Source organism: Scyliorhinus torazame, chromosome 31 (genome assembly GCF_047496885.1).
Source record: "Scyliorhinus torazame isolate Kashiwa2021f chromosome 31, sScyTor2.1, whole genome shotgun sequence".
Taxonomy (NCBI): Eukaryota; Metazoa; Chordata; class Chondrichthyes; order Carcharhiniformes; family Scyliorhinidae; genus Scyliorhinus; species Scyliorhinus torazame.
Genome location: NC_092737.1, coordinates 8,918,314 through 8,936,606, shown reverse-complemented (window position 1 = coordinate 8,936,606; position 18,293 = coordinate 8,918,314). Strand labels below are relative to the sequence as shown.

Below are 18,293 nucleotides of genomic sequence, written 5' to 3'. Positions count from 1 at the left end.
GTTGAATGATTTCTGTGATGGTTGTTGAGGAGGGTTCACTGATTTCTGTGATGGGTGTTGAGGAGGGTTCACTGATTTCTGTGATGGCTGTTGCAGAGGGTTCAATGATTTCTGGGGTAGGTCTTGAGGAGGGTTCACTGATTTGTGAGATGGTTGTTGAGGAGGGTTCACTGATTTCTGTGATGGTTGTTGAGGAGGCTTCACTCATTTCTGTGCTGATTGTTGCCGAGGGTTCACTCATTTCTGTGCTGCCGGCTGATGTGAATTCACTGAATTCTGCGGTAGTTGTTGAGGAGGTTTCGCTAATTGCTGTGGTGGTTGTTGAGGTGTGTTCTCTGATTTCAGTCACAGTTGTTGATTCAGCTTCACTAATTCCTGTGATGGTTGTTGCGGAGGGTTCACTGATTTCTGTGATGGTTGTTGAGGAGGGTTCACTCATTTCTGTGCTGATTGTTGAGGAGGGTTCAATGATTTCTGTGATGGTTGTTGAGGAGGGTTCACTGATTTCTGTGATGGTTGTTGAGGAGGGTTCACTGATTTCTGTGGTGGTTGTTGCGGAGGGTTCACTGATTTCTGTGATGGTTGTTGAGGAGGGTTCACTGATTTCTGTGATGGTTGTTGAGGAGGCTTCACTCATTTCTGTGCTGATTGTTGAGGAGGGTTCACTGATTCCTGTGATGGTTGTTGCGGAGGGTTCACTGATTACTGTGATGGTTGTTGAGGAGGGTTCACTGATTTCTGTGATTGTTGTTGAGGAGGCTTCACTCATTTCTGTGCTGATTGTTGAGGAGGGTTCAATGATTTCTGTGATGGTTGTTGAGGAGGGTTCACTGATTTCTGTGATGGTTGTTGAGGAGGGTTCACTGATTTCTGTGATAGTCGTTGAGGAGGGTTCACTGATTTCTGTGATGGTTGTTGAGGAGGGTTCACTGATTTCTGTGATGGTTGATGAGGAGGGTTCACTGATTTCTGTGGTGGTTGTTGAGGAGGGTTCACTGATTTCTGTGATAGGTGTTGAGGAGGGTTCACTGATTTCCGTGATGGTTGTTGATGAGGGTTCACTGATTTCTGTGATGGGTGTTGAGGAGGGTTCACTGATTTCTGTGATGGGTGTTGAGGAGGGTTCACTGATTTCTGTGATGGTTGTTGATGAGGGTTCACTGATTTCTGTGATTGGTGTTGAGGAGAGTTCACTGATTTCTGTGATGGTTGTTGAGGAGGCCTCACTGAATTCTGTGATGATTGTTGAGGAGGTTTGAATGATTTCTGTGATGGTTGTTGAGGAGGGTTCACTGATTTCTGTGATGGGTGTTGAGGAGGGTTCACTAATTTCTGTGATGGCTGTTGCAGAGGGTTCAATGATTTCTGGGGTAGGTCTTGAGGAGGGTTCACTGATTTGTGAGATGGTTGTTGAGGAGGGTTCACTGATTTCCGTGATGGTTGTTGATGAGGGTTCACTGATTTCTGTGATGGGTGTTGAGGAGGGTTCACTGATTTCTGTGATGGTTGTTGATGAGGGTTCACTGATTTCTGTGATTAATGTTGAGGAGAGTTCACTGATTTCTGTGATGGTTGTTGAGGAGGCCTCACTTATTTCTGCGTTACTTTTTGAAGTAGGTTCACTGATTTCTGTGGACGTTGTTGAGGAGGCCTCACTGATTTCTGTGATGATTTTTGAGGTGGGTTCAATGATTTCTGTGATGGTTGTTGAGGAGGGTTCACTGATTTCTGTGATGGGTGTTGAGTAGGGTTCACTGATTTCTGTGATGGCTGTTGCAGAGGGTTCAATGATTTCTGGGGTAGGTCTTGAGGAGGGTTCACTGATTTGTGAGATGGTTGTTGAGGAGGGTTCACTGATTTCTGTGGTGGTTGTTGATGAGTGTTCACTGATTTCTGTGATGGCTGTTGAGGAGGGTTCACTGATTTCTGTGATGGTTGTTGAGGAAGGTTCACTGATTTCTGTGATGGCTGTTGAGGAGGGTTCACTGATTTCTGTGGTGGTTGTTGAGGAGGGTTCACTGATTTCTGTGATGGTTGTTGAGGAGTGTTCACTGATTTCTGTGATGGTTGTTGAGGAGGGTTCACTGATTTCTGTGATGGTTGTTGATGAGGGTTCACTGATTTCTGTGATGGTTGTTGAGGAGGGTTCACTGATTTCTGTGATGGTTGTTGAGGTTGGTTCACTGATTTCTGTGATGGTTGTTGAGGAGGATTCACTGATTTCTGTGATGGTTGTTGAGGTTGGTTCACTGATTTCTGTGATGGTTGTTGAGGAGGGTTCACTGATTTCCGTGATGGTTGTTGAGGAGGGTTCACTGATTTCTGTGATGGTTGTTGAGGAGGATTCACTGATTTCTGTATTGGTTGTTGAGGAGGGTTCACTGATTTCTGTGATGCTTGTTGAGGAGGGTTCACTGATTTCCGTGATGGTTGTTGAGGTTGGTTCACTGATTTCTGTGATGGTTGTTGATGAGTGTTCACTGATTTCTGTGATGGGTGTTGAGGAGGGTTCACTGATTTCTGTGATGGTTGTTGAGGAGGGTTCACTGATTTCTGTGATGGTTGTTGAGGAGGCTTCACTCATTTCTGTGCTGATTGTTGAGGAGGGTTCACTGATTCCTGGGATGGTTGTTGCGGAGGGTTCACTGATTTCTGTGATGGTTGTTGAGGAGGGTTCACTGATTTCTGTGATTGTTGTTGAGGAGGCTTCACTCATTTCTGTGCTGATTGTTGAGGAGGGTTCAATGATTTCTGTGATGGTTGTTGAGGAGGGTTCACTGATTTCTGTGATGGTTGTTGAGGAGGGTTCACTGATTTCTGTGATGGTTGTTGAGGAGGGTTCACTGATTTCTGTGATGGTTGTTGAGGAGGGTTCACTGATTTCTGTGATGGTTGATGAGGAGGGTTCACTGATTTCTGTGGTGGTTGTTGAGGAGGGTTCACTGATTTCTGTGATAGGTGTTGAGGAGGGTTCACTGATTTCCGTGATGGTTGTTGATGAGGGTTCACTGATTTCTGTGATGGGTGTTGAGGAGGGTTCACTGATTTCTGTGATGGGTGTTGAGGAGGGTTCACTGATTTCTGTGATGGTTGTTGATGAGGGTTCACTGATTTCTGTGATTGGTGTTGAGGAGAGTTCACTGATTTCTGTGATGGCTGTTGAGGAGGGTTCACTGATTTCTGTGATGGTTGTTGAGGAAGGTTCACTGATTTCTGTGATGGCTGCTGAGGAGGGTTCACTGATTTCTGTGGTGGTTGTTGAGGAGGGTTCACTGATTTCTGTGATGGTTGTTGAGGAGTGTTCACTGATTTCTGTGATGGTTGTTGAGGAGGGTTCACTGATTTCTGTGATGGTTGTTGATGAGGGTTCACTGATTTCTGTGATGGTTGTTGAGGAGGGTTCACTGATTTCTGTGATGGTTGTTGAGGTTGGTTCACTGATTTCTGTGATGGTTGTTGAGGAGGATTCACTGATTTCTGTGATGGTTGTTGAGGTTGGTTCACTGATTTCTGTGATGGTTGTTGAGGAGGGTTCACTGATTTCCGTGATGGTTGTTGAGGAGGGTTCACTGATTTCTGTGATGGTTGTTGAGGAGGATTCACTGATTTCTGTATTGGTTGTTGAGGAGGGTTCACTGATTTCTGTGATGGTTGTTGAGGAGGGTTCACTGATTTCCGTGATGGTTGTTGAGGTTGGTTCACTGATTTCTGTGATGGTTGTTGATGAGGGTTCGCTGATTTCTGTGATGGGTGTTGAGGAGGGTTCACTGATCTCTGTGATGGTTGTTGAGGAGGGTTCACTGATTTCTGTGATGGTTGTTGAGGAGGCTTCACTCATTTCTGTGCTGATTGTTGAGGAGGGTTCACTGATTCCTGTGATGGTTGTTGCGGAGGGTTCACTGATTTCTGTGATGGTTGTTGAGGAGGGTTCACTGATTTCTGTGATTGTTGTTGAGGAGGCTTCACTCATTTCTGTGCTGATTGTTGAGGAGGGTTCAATGATTTCTGTGATGGTTGTTGAGGAGGGTTCACTGATTTCTGTGATGGTTGTTGAGGAGGGTTCACTGATTTCTGTGATGGTTGTTGAGGAGGGTTCACTGATTTCTGTGATGGTTGATGAGGAGGGTTCACTGATTTCTGTGGTGGTTGTTGAGGAGGGTTCACTGATTTCTGTGATAGGTGTTGAGGAGGGTTCACTGATTTCCGTGATGGTTGTTGATGAGGGTTCACTGATTTCTGTGATGGGTGTTGAGGAGGGTTCACTGATTTCTGTGATGGGTGTTGAGGAGGGTTCACTGATTTCTGTGATGGTTGTTGATGAGGGTTCACTGATTTCTGTGATTGGTGTTGAGGAGAGTTCACTGATTTCTGTGATGGTTGTTGAGGAGGCCTCACTGAATTCTGTGATGATTGTTGAGGAGGTTTGAATGATTTCTGTGATGGTTGTTGAGGAGGGTTCACTGATTTCTGTGATGGGTGTTGAGGAGGGTTCACTGATTTCTGTGATGGCTGTTGCAGAGGGTTCAATGATTTCTGGGGTAGGTCTTGAGGAGGGTTCACTGATTTGTGAGATGGTTGTTGAGGAGGGTTCACTGATTTCCGTGATGGTTGTTGATGAGGGTTCACTGATTTCTGTGATGGGTGTTGAGGAGGGTTCACTGATTTCTGTGACGGTTGTTGATGAGGGTTCACTGATTTCTGTGATTAATGTTGAGGAGAGTTCACTGATTTCTGTGATGGTTGTTGAGGAGGCCTCACTTATTTCTGCGTTACTTTTTGAAGTAGGTTCACTGATTTCTGTGGACGTTGTTGAGGAGGCCTCACTGATTTCTGTGATGATTTTTGAGGTGGGTTCAATGATTTCTGTGATGGTTATTGAGGAGGGTTCACTGATTTCTGTGATGGGTGTTGAGTAGGGTTCACTGATTTCTGTGATGGCTGTTGCAGAGGGTTCAATGATTTCTGGGGTAGGTCTTGAGGAGGGTTCACTGATTTGTGAGATGGTTGTTGAGGAGGGTTCACTGATTTCTGTGATGGTTGTTGAGGAGGGTTCACTGATTTCTGTGGTGGTTGTTGATGAGTGTTCACTGATTTCTGTGATGGCTGTTGAGGAGGGTTCACTGATTTCTGTGATGGTTGTTGAGGAAGGTTCACTGATTTCTGTGATGGCTGTTGAGGAGGGTTCACTGATTTCTGTAGTGGTTGTTGAGGAGGGTTCACTGATTTCTGTGATGGTTGTTGAGGAGGGTTCACTGATTTCTGTGATGGTTGTTGAGGAGGGTTCACTGATTTCCGTGATGGTTGTTGAAGTTGGTTCACTGATTTCTGTGATGGTTGTTGAGGAGGCCTCACTGAATTCTGTGATGATTGTTGAGGAGGGTTGAATGATTTCTGTGATGGTTGTTGAGGAGGGTTCACTGATTCCTGTGATGGGTGTTGAGGAGGGTTCACTGATTTCTGTGATGGCTGTTGCAGAGGGTTCAATGATTTCTGGGGTAGGTCTTGAGGAGGGTTCACTGATTTGTGAGATGGTTGTTGAGGAGGGTTCACTGATTTCTGTGATGGTTGTTGAGGAGGCTTCACTCATTTCTGTGCTGATTGTTGCCGAGGGTTCACTCATTTCTGTGCTGCCGGCTGATGTGAGTTCACTGAATTCTGCGGTAGTTGTTGAGGAGTTTTCACTAATTGCTGTGGTGGTTGTTGAGGTGTGTTCACTGATTTCAGTCACAGTTGTTGATTCAGCTTCACTAATTCCTGTGATGGTTGTTGCGGAGGGTTCACTGATTTCTGTGATGGTTGTTGAGGAGGGTTCACTGATTTCTGTGCTGATTGTTGAGGAGGTTTCAATGATTTCTGTGATGGTTGTTGAGGAGGGTTCACTGATTTCTGTGATGGTGGTTGAGGAGGGTTCACTGATTTCTGTGGTGGTTGTTGCGGAGGGTTCACTGATTTCTGTGATGGTTGTTGAGGAGGGTTCACTGATTTCTGTGATGGTTGTTGAGGAGGCTTCACTCATTTCTGTGCTGATTGTTGAGGCGGGTTCACTGATTCCTGTGATGGTTGTTGAGGAGGGTTCACTCATTTCTGTGCTGATTGTTGAGGAAGGTTCAATGATTTCTGTGATGGTTGTTGCGGAGGGTTCACTGATTTCTGTGATGGTTGTTGAGGAGGGTTCACTCATTTCTGTGCTGATTGTTGAGGAAGGTTCAATGATTTCTGTGATGGTTGTTGAGGAGGGTTCACTGATTTCTGTGGTGGTTGTTGCGGAGGGTTCACTGATTTCTGTGATGGTTGTTGAGGAGGGTTCACTGATTTCTGTGATGGTTGTTGAGGAGGCTTCACTCATTTCTGTGCTGATTGTTGAGGAGGGTTCACTGATTCCTGTGATGGTTGTTGCGGAGGGTTCACTGAATTCTGTGATGGTTGTTGAGGAGGGTTCGCTGATTTCTGTGATGGTTGTTGAGGAGGCTTCACTCATTTCTGTGCTGATTGTTGAGGAGGGTTCAATGATTTCTGTGATGGTTGTTGAGGAGGGTTCACTGATTTCTGTGTTGGTTGTTGAGGAGGGTTCACTGATTTCTGTGGTAGTGGTTGAGGAGGGTTCACTGATTTCTGTGATGGGTGTTGAGGAGGGTTCACTGATTTCCGTGATGGTTGTTGATGAGGGTTCACTGATTTCTGTGATGGGTGTTGAGGAGGGTTCACTGATTTCTATGGTGGTTGTTGAGGAGGGTTCACTGATTTCTGTGATGGGTGTTGAGGAGGGTTCACTGATTTCCGTGATGGTTGGTGAGGAAGGTTCACTGATTTCTGTGATTGGTGTTGAGAGTTCACTGATTTCTGTGATTGGTGTTGAGAGTTCACTGATTTCTGTGATGGTTGTTGAGGAGGGTTCACTGATTTCTGTGGTGGTTGTTGAGGAGGGTTCACTGATTTCTGTAATGGGTGTTGAGGAGGGTTCACTGATTTCCGTGATGGTTGTTGATGAGGGTTCATTGATTTCCGTGATGGTTGTTGATGAGGGTTCACTGATTTCTGTGATTGGTGTTGAGGAGAGTTCACTGATTTCTGTGATGGTTGTTGAGGAGGCCTCACTTATTTCTGCGTTACTTTTTGAAGTAGGTTCACTGATTTCTGTGGAAGTTGTTGAGGAGGCCTCACTGATTTCTGTGATGATTTTTGAGGAGGGTTCAATGATTTCTGTGATGGTTGTTGAGGAGTGTTCACTGATTTCTGTGATGGGTGTTGAGTAGGGTTCACTGATATCTGTGATGGCTGTTGCAGAGGGTTCAATGATTTCTGGGGTAGGTCTTGAGGAGGGTTCACTGATTTGTGAGATGGTTGTTGAGGAGGGTACACTGATTTCTGTGATGGTTGTTGATGAGGGTTCACTGATTTCTGTGCTGCCGGCTGATGTGAGTTCACTGAATTCTGCGGTAGTTGTTGAGGCGGTTTCACTAATTGCTGTGGTGGTTGTTGAGGTGTGTTCACTGATTTCAGTCACAGTTGTTGATTCAGCTTCACTAATTCCTGTGATGGTTGTTGCGGAGGGTTCACTGATTTCTGTGATGGTTGTTGAGGAGGGTTCACTGATTTCTGTACTGATTGTTGAGGAGGGTTCAATGATTTCTGTGATGGTTGTTGAGGAGGGTTCACTGATTTCTGTGATGGTTGTTGAGGAGGGTTCACTGATTTCTGTGGTGGTTGTTGCGGAGGGTTCACTGATTTCTGTGATGGTTGTTGAGGAGGGTTCACTGATTTCTGTGATGGTTGTTGAGGAGGCTTCACTCATTTCTGTGCTGATTTTTGAGGAGGGTTCACTGATTCCTGTGATGGTTGTTGCGGAGGGTTCACTGATTTCTGTGATGGTTGTTGAGGAAGGTTCACTGTTTTCTGTGATGGTTGTTGAGGAGGCTTCACTCATTTCTGTGCTGATTGTTGAGGAGGGTTCAATGATTTCTGTGATGGTTGTTGAGGAGGGTTCACTGATTTCTGTGATGGTTGTTGAGGAGGGTTCACTGATTTCTGTGATGGTTGTTGAGGAGGGTTCACTGATTTCTGTGATGGTTGTTGAGGAGGGTTCACTGATTTCTGTGATGGTTGTTGAGGAGGGTTCACTGATTTCTGTGGTGGTTGTTGAGGAGGGTTCACTGGTTTCTGTGATGGGTGTTGAGGAGGGTTCACTGATTTCCGTGATGGTTGTTGATGAGGGTTCACTGATTTCTGTGATGGGTGTTGAGGAGGGTTCACTGATTTCTGTGATGGTTGTTGATGAGGGTTCACTGATTTCTGTGATTAATGTTGAGGAGAGTTCACTGATTTCTGTGGAAGTTGTTGAGGAGGCCTCACTGATTTCTGTGATGATTTTTGAGGAGGGTTCAATGATTTCTGTGATGGTTGTTGAGGAGGGTTCACTGATTTCTGTGATGGGTGTTGAGTATGGTTCACTGATTTCTGTGATGGCTGTTGCAGAGGGTTCACTGATTTCTGTGGTGGTTGTTGATGAGTGTTCACTGATTCCTGTGATTGCTGTTGAGGAGGGTTCACTGATTTCTGTGATGGTTATTGAGGAGGGTTCACTGATTTCTGTCACAATTGTTGAGGAGGGTTCACTGAATTCTGTGATGGTTGTTGATGAGGGTTCACTGATTTCTGTGATGGTTGTTGAGGAAGGTTCACTAATTTCTGTGATGGTTGTTGAGGAGGCTTCACTGATTTCTGTGGTCGTTGTTGAGGTGTGTTCACTGGTCTCTGTCACAGTTGTTGAGGAGGGTTCACTGTTTCCTGTGTTGGTTGTTGAGGAGGTGGTTCTGACTGTGAAAAGAGATTTCAATTCCATTAAACTAATATTTATTTCTCTTGTAAAATGCAGAATTCATACATACTTAATCCCTTTCCTGCACAAGCACATGGTGTGATTTAGTCAGTAATTGTCCTGACAGCACAGTGGTTAGCACTGTTGCCTCACAACTCCAGGGGCCCGGGTTTGATTCCCGCGTGGGTCACTGTCTGTGCTGAGTCTGCCCGTTCTGCCCGTGTCTGCGTGGGTTTCCTCCGGGCGCTCCGGTTTCCTCCCACAAGTCCCGAAAGACGTGCTGTTAGGTGAATTGGACATTCTCGCAATCTCACACAATAGGAACCCTCATATATACAAATACAGCCGCCACATCCTCAAAACACTTTAAACCAAAATATCTCATTCCCACCCCTTAATAACCAATAGCTACAATACCCTGTCATCCTCCCCCATTTCACCCACCCCCACCTCGCCACTGACGTTCTAAGAAGTCAATGAACAGCTTCCACCTCATGGCGAATCCCTCATCTATTCCTTTAATGGCAAATTTAATTTTCTCCAAAGGAAGAAATTCAGCAAGTCCTGCATCCAAGCCCCGATACTTGGTGGACCTGAAGACCACCAGTTTACAAAATTCCCAGCCGGGCTAACAGGGGTGAAAGCCACAGCATTGGATTCTTTCTCCACCAGAGCACCCGCATCTGCGGACACTCCGAACCCACGGGGAAGGCGTGACTCTCATTCCCAAGACCTTGGATAATACACCTGTGACTCCCCTCCAGAACCGGGTCAACTTCAGGCAGGACCAGAACATGTGGGTTTGATTCACTTCATGGTTCCCAAGATATTGAAAGCTCTTTATTGACAAGCAGACGAAATCTCACTCAAACACTCCCCCCCGCCCCCCGCGTGGTGCCGATCAGGAATACTTCACCTTTTGTGTACCCAGAAAAGGGGCCAAACTCACTCAGAATCCCCAATATCTTACCGAGTGATTTCATGGGTTTAGAAATGTACAACAGGGGATCATCCACATTTCAAGAGACCCAGTGCTCCATTCCCCCTTTCTCACTACCCCTCCATTCCCGTGACGCCCAGAGTACCATCACCAGTGGCTCAATCACAAGGGAGACAGTGCCCATTCCTGCCTTGCCCTGCCCTGCAAGTGTAGTACTCAGGTTAACCCCATTGGCACAGGGAGTAATCCTGAGATTACTACCCTCGAGGTCCTGCTTTTTAATCTTCTACCTAACTCCCTAAATTGCTGTTGCAGGACCTCGCTACTCTTTCCACCTATGTCTTTCGTGCCAATGTGGACAATGACCTCTGTCTGATTTCCCTCCCGTTTTAGGATGCTTTGTACCCGCTCAGAGACATCCAGGACCCTGGCGCCAGGGAGGCAAACTACCATCCTGGAGTCCCTTTCACGGCCACAGAAGCGCCTATCTGGGCCCCTGACTATTGAAACCCCTGCCACTATTGCTTTGCTACACTTTGTACCCCTCGTCTGTGCAGCAGGGCTAGTCGTGGTACCTTCGCTCTGGCCACTACTGCTGCTGTCCCCTGATGGAGCTTCCTCCTCATCAGTATCCAAAACGGCATATTTGTGAGATAGGGGGACAGCTTTAGGAAACCCCTGCACCGTCTGCCTACACGGTCTGGCGGTCACCCATCTACCTTCCTGTAACTTGGGTGTGACCACATCTCTGAAGCTATTATCGATAACTATTTCAGTTAATTGTGTGCTCCTCGATGCTTCCAGCTGCTGCTCTCACCGATCCATGGAGGTCCTGGGGCGGTTTTGGTTTGGGCAGGGATTTGTGGACTGGGTAATGTCAGGAAAACCAGTGGAAAGAGGGTTGGGGAAGGAGGTCCTGTTTGTGTAAGCCATGTTGGCTAGGGTTTGTTACATGATGGGGGGGGCAGTGGAGGGGTGGTGTTGGTTATATATTGTTTTGTTCTTGTTGAAACCTGATGGTTAAAATTATAAAAATTATCAATGCCTTAAGAATTTTGTTAAAAATTCAGCAACCTGTTACTTCACTGTCAGCAGACGATGTGAAATCTTCTGTCTATCCAAATCAACGCAACCTGAACAAGAATCAAGTGTACATCCTGAAGATGCCCAGAGTATTGCAGTTCCAACAGTCGCATCTTCAGGGCCACTAGACTGTCAAGCAGATTTGGCGGATCAACAAAAGCTTTGAAGGTCAACGAGACATGGAAAGAAGCCTGACAGACTGAATCTGTAGTGGACAATGTCATTGTAAATAATCTGAATTGTTATGCTATGCATATCATATGTATGATAATTGGTTGAAATTCTGTATATTATATTTTTGTCAAAATCTGAAGGAAAGGGGATGTAATGACATGCATAAGCAATTCTGTATGTTAATGTGTTAGACCTCCAACCAGCAGGTGGCAGTACAACTACACCACATGACACTGCAACCTTGGGAGTCTGGGTGAGGAGTCATTGTGGATAGTTGTGTTTAGTATTAGCACTTCTATTCTAGCTGTTATGACCAAGCCAGTTCTGTATCCATCTTGCCAGCTCACATCTGATCCCATGTGACTTCACTTTCTGTACCAGTCTGCCATGGGGGACCTTGTCAAAGGCCTTACTGAAGTCCATTTGGACAACATCCGCTGCCCTACCTTCAATCATCTTCGTCGCTTCCTCGAAAAACTCGATCAAGTTAGTCAGACACGACCTCCCCTTCACAAAACCATGCTGCCTCTCGCTAATACTTCCACTTGCTTCCAAATGGGAGTAAATCCTATCTCGAAGAATCCTCTCCAGTAATTTCCCTTCCACTGAAGTAAGGCTCACCGGACTGTAATTTCCTGGATTATCCTTGCTACCCTTCTTAAACAAAGGAACAACATTAGCTATTCTCCAGTCCTCTGGGATCTCACCTGTAGCCAATGAGGATACAAAGAGTCACGTCAAGTCCCCAGCAATTTCTTCCCCTGCCTCCCTCAATATTCTGGGGTAGATCCCATCTGGCCCTGACGACTTATCTACCTTAATATTTTCAAGAGGCCCAACACCTTTTTGACCTCAATGTGACCCAGGCTATCTACACACCCTTCCCCAGACACATCATCCACCATGTCGTTCTCTTTGGTGAATACTGACGCCAAATATTCATTCAGTACCTCGTCCATTTCCTCTGGCTCCACACATAGATTCCCTCCCCTGACTTGAATGGGCCAACCCCTTCCCTGGCTACCCTCTTCCTCTATATATGGGTATAAAAAGCAGTGGGAGTTTCCTTAATCCTATTTGCCAATGACTTTTTGTGACCCCTTTCAGCCTTCCTGACTCCTTGCTTAAGTTCCTACCTACTTTCCTTATATTCCTCATGGGATTCTTCTGTTCCCAGCCTTCTAGCCCTTACAAATGCTTCCCTTTACTTTTTGATTAGGCTCACAATATCGCTCGGTATCTAAGGTTCCCAAAATTTGCCCTTACCCTTTCTCCCTCACAGGAACATGCCGGCCCTGAATTCCTATCAACTGACATTTGAAAGCTTCCCATATGCCAGATGTTGTTTTACCGTCAAACATCTGCCTCCGATCTGGATTCTTCAGTTCCTGCCTAATATTGTTAGAACTAGCCTTGCTCCAAATTAACACCTTCACCAAGGACTACTCTTATCCTTATCCACAAGTACCTTAAAACTTACTGAATTATGGTCACTGTTCCCGAAATGCTCCCTACTGAAACTTTGGCCACCCGGCTGGGCTCATTTCCCAATACCAGGTCCAGTATGGCCCCTTCTCCAGGTGGACTATCTATATACTATTTCAAGAAGCTCTCCTGGATGCCCCATCCAAGTCCCTAGCACTAAGTGACACCTCGTCAATATAGGGGAAGTTAAAATCACCCACCACAACAACCCTGTTGCTTTTACACCTTTCCAAAATCTGCCTATATATCTGCTCCTCTGTCTCCCACTGGCTGTTGGGAGGCCTGTAGTAAAACATTGTGACAGCACCCTTCCTATTCATGAGCTCTACCCATATTGCCTCATTGCATGAGCCCTTTGAGGTGATAAGTTGAGAAAACATTTTAAAAGGTGGAATTCTCTGATAATTAATGGGGCTATATCCCCACGCCCGCGAGAAAATGGCCGCGAATCACTCTGGAATTTCCTGGAGAGAGTCCAGAGTGATTCTCCGTTTTGAAGGGGGCCGATCGCGAGCCTGGCCGTCGTGGAGACCCCCTCCCCCGGTGACAGATCCCCCGCCCTCCCCCCCCCCCCCCACACCACCAGGGCGGCCGCGGACTGAGTCCGCAGCCGTCATTCCGAGCTCCCGCCAGGTGGAACCATGAGTGAACCATGCCGGCCGGAACTTGGCCAGTTGTCGGCGGAGAATCGCCGCAGGGGCCTCTTTCAAGGTCCCTGACCAGCGCCGCATCGACCGCACGCGTGCGATTGGTGGCGATTCTCCGATCCCCAGAGAATCGCCGGAAGGCATCGGACCCGATCGCGGCAGTGAAGCCCCATTCTCCGTCCCTGCGCCGAGCGCGACTGCAGCATGGGGGCTCGGAGAATCCTGGCCAGGGTTCTGTTGCTGTCCATTGATGATATTCAGGAGGCCCTCCGAATTGATGAGCAGCCCACCTTGTTGAAACAATCTGCAAAGGAGAATCGTCTGTATCCATCCAAGGAACAACAGCCCAGCAAAGCTCTTCGGACTTTCTTGGGGCAAGGAGTGACTGGTGAATTTAGCTTTGGAAAACCTCATCTCACTCCACCCCCACCACACTCACCTCGCCAATAAACTCTGGCCCTTCTCCAGTTTGAAGATATCCCCAACCCAACACCCTCCTCCCCGGTGCCAGGTTCTGTCCCCACCCCACCGTCTCAGGTCAGCCTGTGAACAGCTTATTTCCTGTCATCCAAGTTAAAAGCAAATTACTGCGGATGCTGAATCTGAAACCAAAGAGAAAATGCTGGAAAATCTCAGCAGGTCTGGCAGCATCTGTCGGGAGAGAAAAGAGACAACGTTTCGAGTCCAGATGACCCTTTGTCAAAGCTTTGGACACTTTGACACTTGAATATTTTCAATGCTTGAAATTTGCCCTCCTCTGAGACTTTTGTAATGTGGAACAACTTTGTAAACATGCCAGGGTAACATTTCTTCAGGGGAAATGGAAACAGTGTTTGCTTACTACATCTTATACTCTGTGAAACCAGTACAAAAACACTTGCAAAAATACTTCACAAATCAAATTTAGCGAGGCAGTGCAACAATTAAATGAATTTGGAATTCATTTAAACTTGAGATTAATTTAACAGCAATTCACTTAACAGATAGAACTTTCATGGGACAAAATAGCAAAGGAATTTGTTGATGTTGAGTTTATACACTTAGGGTGAGATTTAATGGCCTCGCCACACCCGACAAGGCCGCTTAACCTTGAGAGAGGTCTCTTACGAGATTCGCAACGCTCAAAACGTCTTGCAAGATTGAATGGAATCTTGCAAGGTGTCGTGATCTGGATCTCGCCCTCGCTGGGTGAAAATGCTGGATAAACGTGGTGGGCAGCATTCACTGGCCTCCCAGCCATGTATTTCCAGGCAGCAGCAGGCGGTGCACGGTTTATTGGCAGCGGGATTCACTGCTCCTGCCGCTGTCAATAGGAATTCCCATCAAAGCCGCCAGGATAGCCGCGGGTGGGTCTGTGCTGCCAGCAGGACCAGAGTATCCCACCTACAACGATCCGGCCAAGAATTCCGGCCAGCAGGTCCGGCAGCATCTGTGGAGAGAAACCGAGTTCGGGTCTAAATGATCCTCCCACAGAACTCTATTCCACGCTGCTTCAAATGGAGCGATTCAACCGCCTCGCCGCTCCCGACATGTTGGGATGAGCTGTTGAATCTTGTTAGAGGCCTCTCATGAGATTTGCGATGGTTGAAATGTCTCGCGAGATTTCATGAAATGTCACGATCTGGATCTCATTTAAATATGCATTCGCCGGATTCTCCTGGGATTCACTGGCTGTGCCTGGCAGACATCACCAGGGATTCACTGGCTGTGCCTGGCAGACATCACCAGGGATTCACTGGCTGTGCCTGGGAGACTTCACCAGGGATTCACTGGCTGTGCCTGGCAGACATCACCAGGGATTCACTGGCTGTGCCTGGCAGACATCACCAGGGATTCACTGGCTGTGCCTGGCAGACATCACCAGGGATTCACTGGCTGTGCCTGGGAGACTTCACCAGGGATTCACTGGCTGTGCCTGGCAGACTTCACCAGGGATTCACTGGCTGTGCCTGGCAGATATCACCAGGGATTCACTGGCTGTGCCTGGCAGATATCACCGGGGATTCACTGGCTGTGCCTGGGAGACTTCACCAGGGATTCACTGGCTGTGCCTGGCAGATATCACCAGGGATTCACTGGCTGTGCCTGGGAGACTTCACCAGGGATTCACTGGCTGTGCCTGGCAGATATCACCAGGGATTCACTGGCTGTGCCTGGGAAACCTCACCAGGGATTCACTGGCTGTGCCTGGCAGACATTACCGTTTGGTACTGATCCACATCAACGTGGAATAGTCATAATGGTGCCTGGGGGTGTCTCCCAGGCTATTATCAGGGTGGTACCCTATCAATCCCGCTGGCATCTTGGCACTGCCACCAGGCACCTTGGCACTTCCACTCTGGAAGGGGGCTCAAGGACTTTGGAAGAGGTATGTTGGGTGATGTGGGGGGGGGGGGGGGGGGGGGGAGATCCGGAGGCGCAGTGGGGTCACTAAATGGGTACGATCCGCAGGTAGCCTTCCTGCAATGAGCTCACCAGTGCAGGAATTACACAAGTGGGGCCTCGACGGGGCGTTCGTCACCAACGCCAGAAGAATCAGCAAAATGCCGTTGGATAGCGCAGTTTTTCCCAGCGCTGCAACCTGCTAAACACACCCGAAACCGGACATAGAAATGTTTTGGTTGAATCGTGAAAGTCTTTTTCACCTCATCAGATGTGAATGTTGAAACTGGGCGATAGGTCTAACTTTCCTGGGTTTTAACAGCACAGATATTGTTTGTGCACAAAAGGTGCCAAAACGTCTGGTTGCAAAATTCAACTTTGTAGAAGCTGTTCTATTTGATGCCAAGAGGGACATTTGCCTCCAAAATATTTTTTGCACCTTGCTCGTATTGGAAGCATTGAGCACGAGTCAATCGCACATCGTAATCCCCAAGACTCTAATATTTGATGTGGGCACAGAGGTGGTTAATTTGTCTCTGTGAATAATGGAAACACGAAGATTCTTTACCTCGCTGATCAGGTGGAACTAATTATGATGCTCCATGAGTCTAAAACCTCCCAGAGTGAAATCACTAAACAGTTTGGTGTATCAACTTTATCTTGTTTATCTTATCAGTAACTGGAAAACACTGAAACTCAGTCAAGTCAGGTTGAGGGGGACATTTCTTCATTCACACAGCAAACATCTCAGGGGCTTTCCTGGGACCACACACATTCTGAGGCACCTGCCCAATGGGAAGAGAATTGCCACAACCTAAAGCTGTTCCCTCTACGCTGTTCCTGGGAACTTGGTGCCCCCCTGGCACATTGGGGAGGGAAATCTGTTGCACGTTTCGGAGAAATTTCAATCAAAATTTTCAAAAAATATGACTGAAGACCATAATATCATATCGAGACTCACCTGAAACTGAGCCGAAAACCAGGCAGCATAAATACAGAACCGTCCTAGTTTTGTACATCGTGCTTTTCCTTTCCAAAACCCAGTCAAAACTGGACTTGGAAGAGCCAAAAATAAACAATTTAAAATAGCTGAAGTTGGAACAGGTATCTTCTTGTAAAGTTAAACCCAATTCGAAAGATTGCTAGTCACCTACTGCAGTACGGTGGAAGAAGTGTTGAAGGCAATTAAACTGAAGCGAGATAACGCCTTCCAACAGTGACGTTTTGCTCTGTAAATCCTTATACCATTTTACTGCCCCATAAAAACAGGAGCAGTTTCTCATACCTTTGGCACACTCAGTGGTTGCTTTACTCCTGATTGGTGTGTCTTAATGAAGGAGTTAGACTGAGAATGACTTTCAGTGCAAATTATCTTTCATTACAATACCTTGACGATTAAATTCTCTGCTGTGTTCTGTGGCCTTGCTGTAGCAATGATACTCACAGAACTGCTGATGAGTTACTTAGAATGATGATTTATTAGTTAACAAGTGGAAGGGTAACATACAGAGTAGGACACACACTAGGTTACTCTGGAACAACCCGATGTGTCACTGTCCTTGTGTACGCCTTACTACCAACTGATGAGTCTGCCATCACGTGACCAAGGTCTTATGCCACCAGCTGGTTGGAGGTCGTATTGCTATCTGCATACAATCTTATTCACAGACACATCACCACATTCCCCCTTTCAGAAAGTGTTGATGCCGGGACAGATTTGTTAGACTTTCACTTCAGCAAAATTGGCACCGCTCCCGGAGCAATTCAACAACCGTTAATGGGCTTGCACGGGCACCACGGGCAACATGATCGATTCCGATGAGAAACGGTGCCGGTTTCGCCTGGGTCGGGATTAACACTCGAGAGGCTAACAAGCTGTAGCTGCATATTCGCTCTCCACTCCCCACACACATTCATCCCAGCCAATAAGATGGCAGCACGGAGAGCGGCACCCCAGTTTGCGAGCGCAGAGCTGGAGACTCTGCTAGATGCTGTGGAAGAGTGGTGGGCCACCCTGTGCCCCGGGGTGGAAAGGAGGTTGTCACCCGCCACCGCACACCGGGCCTGGGTGCAGGTGGCAGAGGCCATGATCACTGTGGGCCCCTCCATCAGGAGCAGACAGCAATGCTGCAAAAAACTGCACCATCCCCTCAGGGGAGCCAGAGTGAGTAGGCAGCACTATGCCCCTGGCACCAACCCCTGTCCTACACACCTGTAACCCTGACCCCCTCCTTAAGGGCAAAGGGACCCCACCCACTGGCGGTGTGCACACACCCTACCCTGCACCCATACTGGCCGCCATGGCCAGGTGCCCTGGTCATGAAGGCCACCAGCTACCCACCCCTGTGCTAAATGTGTCCAACTGCCTAGCACTGTGAGCTTTCTGCCTCCACCCCCCCCCCCTCCGAGACACCCCAGAGCACCAGTCCGGGGACGACACTGACGACCCATCACAGCTGTGTCCAACACCTCCACCGTCCCAGAGACACTCACCTCGGTTGGGCACTTTAGCGAAGTGGTTCGAGGGGAACTATCACATGTTGTGGTGCATCAGGTGGAGGTAGGAACCCCCGAGGAGGCGGATGGTGGGAGGGCGGTCCTACCCCAGGGACTATCTGCTGTCCTAGCTGTCGGGTTCTGGAAAGGCGGTCCCATCGATAGTGGAGATGGGTCAGATCCAGGGACTGCATGAGGGGTTATCAGCAAACATCCAGCAATTGCACTTGCAGTTGGATCAGTCCAGCCACCAGCAGGGGTAGGGGGCAGT

General features: G+C 47.5%; 1 protein-coding gene across 1 annotated transcript in view; it reads right to left on the bottom strand.

Annotated features, from left to right (window-relative positions):
* LOC140404565 (uncharacterized) overlaps window positions 1–16,625 on the bottom strand; it is a 53,946-nt gene extending 37,321 nt beyond the window's left edge. The window contains exons 1-3 of the mRNA XM_072493166.1: window positions 16,488–16,625; window positions 6,013–8,814; window positions 4,660–4,938 (exon numbers count right to left, since the gene is read on the bottom strand). Coding sequence (XP_072349267.1) covers window positions 4,660–4,938; window positions 6,013–8,814; window positions 16,488–16,545 — 3,139 coding nt within the window. The 5' untranslated portion in view covers window positions 16,546–16,625. The remainder of the gene's footprint in view (window positions 1–4,659; window positions 4,939–6,012; window positions 8,815–16,487) is intronic.
* Between the last annotated feature and the right edge of the window lie 1,668 nt (window positions 16,626–18,293).